The 9,162-nt window shown below is 36.2% G+C and overlaps 1 protein-coding gene across 1 annotated transcript; it reads right to left on the minus strand.

Moving 5' to 3' along the window:
• Positions 1 to 2,225: 2,225 nt before the first annotated feature.
• Positions 2,226 to 5,206, minus strand: LOC132121955 (solute carrier family 2, facilitated glucose transporter member 11). Its single transcript, XM_059531720.1, has one exon. It carries the CDS (start codon positions 4,931 to 4,933, stop codon positions 3,413 to 3,415), a length of 1,521 nt encoding a protein of 506 aa, XP_059387703.1. The 5' UTR covers positions 4,934 to 5,206; the 3' UTR covers positions 2,226 to 3,412.
• Between the last annotated feature and the right edge of the window lie 3,956 nt (positions 5,207 to 9,162).

Here is a 9,162-nt window from a genome sequence, read left to right on the forward strand (position 1 = left end):
CCCAGCCAATGAGATTCAAGTTCTGTTTTGGTTTTATTAATCTGTTACTTTTACGCAACAATGTTATGATGGCTGAACAAATAATTTTTAAATAAAGCTGACAATACACACTTTTTTGTTGAATAAACTAGATTAAATTAAGTTCACATTGTTAAATTTATTTTTTTAAGTAATCACAACATGAATGGATTAAGTAAAATTGGCAAAGGTGAAAGTACATTTTTTGAGTGTATATATATATATATATATATATATATATATATATATATATAAACACATATGCTATTCAAAAAAAAAAACCTTAAGTGTCCATTGTTCAGGAAACATATCTAACAGTGATGCAATTCTTAACATATCACTTTATCATTAATATCTATTTTTAAATATATTGCATGCCATTATCTCTTTTACACAGTAAGATATCTGTTGTTTACCACTTCTTTCAGAAGTCCATTATATAAATATACTTACTGTAACACACACACTCACACACACACACACACACACACACACACACACACACACACACACACACACACACACACCATTTAATAATGGAGCTAAGACACACACTTAATAATAAACCAAGGTCACCACTTAGCATCCATAACAGTAACTCAGGGTCACACATGAATACAGCCAGGGTTTACTTGCTATGTGCTCCTTGGATGTTTCAAAACAGCATAGCACAAGGTTACTGCTCATAATGGATTTCTGAAAGTGCTCTTAGTGTAACAGTAACTCCATATTTTTGTAATAAAACACAAAGACAGACAACAGAAAGATCTCAGGAAGGTGAAATGAGTCCATTTAAAAAAAAAAACAACGAAAAAAAAAAGATATTACAGCGGGATGTGTACCTTTGCATTTCCATTTTTCATAGTGCATTCTAACCCACTAGAGTCTGCTTTGTTTAGAGGACACATCCAGTGAGTGAAGCTGATGGTAAGATTCATTTCTGCACCTCTCTGTACCTCAATCCTGCTGACATTCATATGACACACATGGAAATCCAATTTTTTTTTTTTTAATGCATTTATGTGCATAGAAAGAAATTTCTGCATTTAGATGTAACTTATAATGTATTTGTGAACAGCAGATCATGATCTGATATTTTAGGAAGGGGAATTTAATTAATTTACAGCTGCAGATTTTGAGATGAAGAGCCCCAAATTCAACATTTTTTAATTCAATTTAAAGGTGTTGTACGCAGGATGACACCGAATGGTTGAACTAGGTATTTCAGTCCAAATTCAAAATATTGGAGAGGGGTTTTTTTTCACCCGGCCCCTCCTCCTCATACATGACACATGTAGATTGTCACTTTTGTTAACCAGCTTCCATGACTGAAATCAAATACGCTGTTTCCCACCGACTGGCAACCCAGGGTGCCGGAATACAACTGGGTAAACTGGCAGTGGGTGAGTTTCACAAACCAAAACAGAGACCCACAGAGATATTAAATGACTGTAGCATTGTTTTTCAGATAAACATTTATGTTTTTTTTATATATTTTTTAAACATATTATGGTCTTTATGCTTCACCTTTAAAATCCTAATAAAAAAATAAATACAAGTGTACTATGATAAATTGTGTGTGTGATATAAATATAAATCATTTGAATATGTTCAACTATTCAGTATGTATTTACATTGTGTGTTTTAAGATTTCATTATCATCATATTCATGCAAGGCACCACAAAATTTAATTCTTCAGTCAGTGGTTGCTAAATCCCAAGTCTAAAAATAACACTGGACAGAAGAGAAATGATGCCACATTTTGATTGGTTCTTCAGTAAATGTATACTTTACCTACCTGCAAGAACAGTTCTTAAGACACACAAAGTGTCAGTGATGTAAGGCTAAAGAAACAAGCCACACTAGTCTCAATAGAACTTAAAATGACTTTATGTTAACTAAAATCAGTTGAATATGTTATCAAGAGAGATGTGTTAAAAAATGGACACTCACTTCCCTCCAGTCCTTTTTCAGCTCGTTCCTCTAAGTTGAAGGAAAGGGTGTTGAAGCAGCTTCTAATAATACAGCCTTTGCATATATAATGCAACATCCTTTACTGTAGCCTCATTACCTCCAATGAACAGTCAAATGCACTGGCTTGAATTCACTATTATGCAACAAATGCAATTCTATGCACAGTCAAAGTTATCATTAGCAAAGCAAATTACCATAGTATTAATTAAAACATTAGCAGTGAGACTTCAAATCAGACTTCAATCAAGCAACTTTCTTTATAAGTTTGAATATACAGCATTTTTGATAGATTGACAGTTCCAATGATTTAAAGGAATTAGGACTAACTGTAATCACAATACAATACAAAACACTTGGATTGAATATTCTGTTTTTAATTTGGTTTAATATAGGTTATTACTTTGGAGATTTGAGTAGGCATCAAGTATGTGATTATAAGGCACAAATGAGGGATATAATACGGATTGTCGTCCTTTACAACCGTGGTTATACCTAAATGCAACGGCATGCTGTGAATACCCTTGTTTTTGGTTAAAAATTACACATCCTATTGAGACGACCAACAGTGCTGACAGAAAACAAACAAACAGTGATATTGATATAGTGCCATCTGCTGGTGCAACAAACATATACCTGATAAGATCTCATACAGGCAATAATTGCATTGATCTTTAACAAATGCAATACATAGTAAAATTGCATTGCTCTTTGGGTGTATCTTTCAAAATAAGTTACACTTTTTGCAATAAATAATTAACAATATTATATTATGAGACACAGAATGAGGTAAAATATATACGTGCAAATTTTAAATGCATTTCACTTTTGCAGGCATCAAGATTCAAGTTTTCTGGGAAACAGTACAACAACAACAAAAAAAGCATCCCTGATAAGGAGAATCAAATCCGTTTTACATAATTTCCAAACATACACCTTTTTATTTTCAATTGCACATACTGGTATTATGCTGCACATCAATCAAAAGGGAAGGAGGAAAGGGGAAAAGACAGATGATAAATAAGAATACATAATAAAAATAAAAACAATAAAAAAAAATAAAAATAAAAAACACCTTTGCAACATGCAGCGCTTTTAAATCAGATGCAGCTCAAAGTGCGTCATGCCAGAAAAGCTTTTTTTTTTTTCATGGGGTATTCATGCTAGTTTCATATGGCATTTTATGACATTTTCAAAAAACGTTTCCATTTAACGATTTATCAACAACAAATACTGTAGCGTAACCATCAAGTAAAAATTAATAACATTTTCCTTACCTTTACAAAAGATTATAACTTTTTGGATGAACTATACCCAACATTTTCAAGGTATTTTAAAATAAGTTAATAGAGCGGACAAAAAAGAGAGACAAAACTGATAAAATCTGAATACAGTAGCATCATAAAATCAGCCTGATCTCTCTCAGATCTTCTCAGTCTCTAGGAATTCTGATGGATCCGTCAGACTCTGACATTGCTGCCCGTATTTAGGAAGCCCATTAGCTGTGACTTTCTTATTCCGCTTCTCAAACTCCTCAGTGATCTCTGCTAGAGTCCTTCCTTTGGTTTCAGGCAAAGTGAAACTGATGAAAAGACATGCCGCCACACAAACTCCACAGAAGGGGATGAAGCAGAACTGTCCCAGGCCCTTAACTATGAACGGAAATGCCATTCCTATGAGGAAGAGGTTAAGCCACATCATGGAACCGGCAACCATGTAAGCTGCGGGACGTGCCATTTGGTCAAAGATCTCGGCGGGAAGGATCCCAGTGACCCCTGCGGGACCCATGCCAAAGCTCAAGATGTAGGCGAACATACAGACCATACTCAGATAGGGCATGCCGGCCACTTTGCCCTCCAGTGAAAGAGCGACAGTGAAGACCACCGCCCAGCAAGCCATGAGCAGATACCCGCCTGCGAGGAGCAACCTGCGGCCAACACGCTCGATCAGGAGATTACACACCAGAGCAGACGTGAACTCACAGGCACCCGTGCCAATCGTGACATACTGGATCCTGTCCGCTGGAATACCAACTTCTTGAAAGATGTAGGAGGCGTAGAAGTAAATGGAATCATTCCCACACAACATCATGGCACTGCTGGCAACCATCACTGTGCAGAGCTGCCTGCGAAGACTTCGGTCACTGAACAGCTCCCACAGCGTTTTGGCACGGGCATCGCCTGCTCCTGCCCGCTCCTGGAGGATCTCTTCCATCTCATCAGTAAAAACGCTGCACGCTCTGAGGCGTTTCAGGGCTTGACCGCATGCCTCTCGGTCTCCTCGGTCAATGAGCAGGTAGCGTGGGCTCTCTGGAAACCAGGGTAAAGTGACCAGCTGCACTAGGCCGGGGAGAGCGTTGCTCGCCAGCAGATAAGGCCAGAGAGATTCACTCCCCAGAACTTCAGTCAGCCCTGTTACCTGGCCCATCAAGATCCCTAGAGCAGTGAAAACAGCAGAAGAAAAGGCAACAGCACCTCTCAGGTGCTTAGGTGAACTCTCTCCAAAGTACATGGGCTGGACATTCATACTAACCCCAGCATTGACCCCCACCAGCAGACGAGCAAGGATGATCATCTCAAAAGATCCAGCAGAGCGACTGCACAGAGCCAGGACTGCACTCACAAAAAGGAAGCAGTTGTTTAGCAGCAGTGCACCTTTACGTCCACACTTAATAGCCATTGGGCCAGCAAGCAGGGATCCCAGAAGTCCTCCGATGGAGTAAATGGAGACAATAAAGGTCCATATCAGTGTCACCTGACTGGACTCGAGAGCAGTACCCCATCTCTTCATACAGGTCTCATTAATGAACTTCTGCACATAAGCTGTGGGTGCATTGATGATTGAAATATTGTAGCCATACTGAAAAGTGCCACCAATGGCTGCAGAGCACACAGTTAATGCAAGAGTGCGTGTGCAACCTCCTCGCTTTACAGTGTCATTCATTTCTTTTCTTTTTTTTTCTTTTTTTTTTTTACTTTTTTATATACTCAGAGGAAAAACAAGCAACTCACGTGTAACATATGTGCCATTATTATGCAAATAAATATATTTAAAAACATTTCGATCGAATACACACATGCAGAACTTGGTGATCTCCTGTCATTGAACAGAGTGATGCAGCCTGAACTTCCTGAAAAATGACGTCGGTCTGTTGGTATTTCACAATAAGAGTCCCCTTTCAGGCTACATCTCGGCCCACACGCGAAAAGCATAAACTGAAAAGACTGTATATAACTGATAACATGTAATCTGGATTAAGTAATCATATTCAAAAAAATAAGTACTTGTAATTTAATTAAAAAAAAAAAAAAATATATATATATATATATAAATATATATATATAAATATATATATATATAATTTGGACTACAGTTAATTTCATTGATTATATGATTACATATTATTCATTCAATAGCAATAACTTTTTCAGAATTAATTGATTCTCCCTAATTCTTTTTTTTTTCCATCTTTAAATGTTCCTTTTGAAAATAGTCTACCACTTACATAAACTCAGAAAGTCTTCCAGTTTTGTGGACATTCACACAAAGACCAGTCACTAGTCAGCATTTGACCACTGTATTTACAAAAATCATTACGGGCTTAAAGGGATAGTTCACCCAAAAATGAAAATTATGTCATTAATGACTCACCCTCATGTCGTTCCAAACCCGTAAGACCTCCGTTCATCTTCGGAACACAGTTTAAGATATTTTAGATTTAGTCCGAGAGCTTTCTGTCCCTCCATTGAAAGTGTATGTACGGTATACTGTCCATGTCCAGAAAGGAAATAAAAACATCATCAAAGTAGTCCATGTGACATCAGAGGGTCAGTTAGAATTTCTTGAAGCATCGAAAATACATTTCGGTCCAAAAATAACAAAAACTACGACTTTATTCAACATTGTCTTCTCTTCCGGGTGTGTTGTGAGCGCGGTCAAGTGTAGTGATATCCGGTTCGCGAACGAATCATTCGATTTAACCGGTTCTTCTTGAACCTGTTCACCAAATCGAACTGAATCGTTTGAAACGGTTCGCGTCTCCAATAAGCATTAATCCACAAATGACTTAAGCTGTTAACTTTTTTAATGTGGCTGACACTCCCTCTGAGTTAAAACAAACCAATATCCCAGAGTAATTCATTTACTCAGACAGTACACTGACTAAACTGCTGTGAAGAGAGAACTGAAGATGAACACCGAGCCGAGACAGATAACGAACGAAAGATTGACTCGTTCTCAAGTCAAGAACCAGTTGCATCGGTTTTCGGATCACCAGTAGTGATGAAAAGTTCGGTTCTTTACCACGAACCGGTTCTTTCGGACAGTTAGATTCAATAAACCGGTTGAAAAAAAAAACGTTTCACCAGTTCTTTTGCACTTGACGTAATGGCGTCATTGGCGATGATTGCCTTTGATTCAAGCCTTCGATTTACCCACGCTCATAACATTAGCATAGAAACAGTTCAGAATCAATCATCAAAAGAATCAGTTCAGTTAAGATGATCTGTGTGTCATTCTGCTTCACGCTGAATCACACATGCGAAATATCATCAGCTCCTCGGTTCTCGAATCGGACGCGTCCAACAGAAACAGTTCTTGACTCGAGAACGAGTCAATCTTTCATTCGTTATCTGGCTCGGCTCGGTGTTTATCTTCAGTTCTCTCTTCACAGCAGTTCAGTCAGTGTACTGTTTGAGTAAATGAATTACTCTGGGATATTGGTTTGTTTGAACTCAAAGGGAGTGTCAGCCACATTAAAAAAGTTAACCGCTTAAGTCATTTGTGAATTAATGCCTATTAGAGACACGTACCTTTTCAAACGATTCAGTTCGATTTGGTGAACTGGTTCAAGAAGATCCGGTTACATCGAGTGATTCGTTCGCGAACCGGATATCACTACACTTCAGTGAACTGCTCACAACACACCCGGAAGAGAAGACAATGCTGAATGAAGTCATAGTTTTTGCTATTTTTGGACCAAATTTTATTTTCGATGCTTCAAGAAATTCTAACTGACCCTCTGATGTCACATGGACTTCTTTGATGATGTTTTTATTTCCTTTCTGGACATGGACAGTATACCGTACACACAGTTTCAATGGAGGGACTGAGAGCTCTCAGACTAAATCTAAAATATCTTAAACTGTGTTCCGAAGCATTAATTCAAGTGTAACGACATTTGGAACGACATGAGGGTGTGTAATTAATGACATATTTTTCATTTTTGGGTGAACTATCCCTTTAAGAAGTGTTTCTACATTGCATCAACTGCCCCGCACATGACATTCAAGAAAAAAATAAATAAATTGTGCACACGATTTACTAATTCGTTCCCTCAATGTGCTAAAATGTGCACACGATTACTATTGCGTTCCCTCGATTCACTATTGTGGTCCCTCGATTTCCTAAATCGTGCGCACGATTTAGCAAATCGAGGGAACGCAATGGTAAATTTTGCCCGGGAAAAGACAGCAGTCGTCCGGTAGCATTATTCCTCAGAACACTGGCGATGAGATGAGAAGAAAAAAAAAGAAGAAAAAAAAACAAGATGAGGCCCGTACATCACTTTTAGGTACGTTTATAATCCTGTGAAACTTTTTTTTTGGATGTTGATAAACTTTAAGTTAATATAACATGTACGTGTTTTAATGTCAGTGATAATATCACAGCCGCATCTGCCTTATTATACTCTAAGTTTCCATGTTCCCTTCCGAGAATTAACCACAATTTTACTACGAAAAAAAAAATGGTTCTTGTATAGCATTGGTAACTACAAATTAACCATTGCTTTGATGCTTCAATTCGCTTCAAATAATAACTTACAAAATATTTTTGTGGTTATAAAAACAACATTTAAAATGCCATACAATGCATTATATACAAACAATGAGGCTATAATCATTGGTTAATTAATAATAATTGTATGGTTACGTTGAATAACAATGTTAATATACATAATATAATACAAAATAAACAATTTATGTACATTACATAGGCAATTATTACAAATGCCTGCAAAGGGCGCCAAAGGCATGTTGCTGTTGTAACACTTACAGGATGATCAAATCATTGTTTAATATTGACCAAACATTTAATTCAAATATCCACTTAATCTTTAATTTGTGGACACCTTTTTGCGATAGAAATGTTAGCTTCTATCATTTCTTCAACAAAAACACGTGGCCATCAAAACCCTTACAAAAACTAATCCTTGGTTTTATTGAATTAAAATTTTCTTGTGTGTCATTTCTGAAAGCTTGAGACTAATAAGTCTGCAGCTGCTGTATTAGTAAAATCATAGCCATAGGCGACTGTCTAGCTACAGTTGTAATTTGTAAAGAATAAAATGTAATTAAAATTTAGTTTTTTACTTTTACATTTACTTTTATATTTTATTAAAGTTCTATTTTGACTCCTATAGTAGTTTTTTGTTGTTGTTGTTTTGTTTAGGTTTTTTTTAACTTCCATAATAATTTGGGGATTTTTATAATTTGATTAATTGTTAGCTTTTCATTAATCAAGTTTTAGATAAGATGTCAACAAACGCTTTACAATAACTGCATTTACTATGTACAGATAATTGCAACGGTAATATGTATTATGTTTATTGTTCTTTAATTCTAACATTATAACATGAATTGCAGTGAAACTGTTATACAGTTGAATTTATTTATACCATAGTCTCATAATTGAAGTGTAAATTCTGCAGATTACATAACTGTCCAGTATTTTACTGTTAGCATTTATAAAAACATTTTAATAACGGTAACATCAGGGCTCCTCTTTCGCTATAAGCTGGTCTTCATATCGAATTCACAATCTTTACACGTTTTACAAGAAACAATAATTGTTTTGTTTTGCCTACATACATCTACAGTATATACCTTTAACTTTTTAAGACCAAAACAAAAGATGGATTCTTTGTTATTCTTAATTCAAACGCACAACACCAATAAAACAGTAAGATTCATGACAAAGTAGCTTACAAAATGTCTATTAACATAAATAAGATGAGGCATGGCATACACCACACGCTGTATTATATACTGACTAATAAATAACAGAACATTTAACAAACACTGAAGAATATTTTTCGAACAAATAAAAATAAAACTAAACTTGTTGTTGGTGACAGTGCTTGCATGTTTTTTTTTCCCCACAAGAATATTTTT

The sequence above is a fragment of the Carassius carassius genome, chromosome 40 (assembly GCF_963082965.1).
Source record: "Carassius carassius chromosome 40, fCarCar2.1, whole genome shotgun sequence".
NCBI lineage: Eukaryota > Metazoa > Chordata > Actinopteri > Cypriniformes > Cyprinidae > Carassius > Carassius carassius.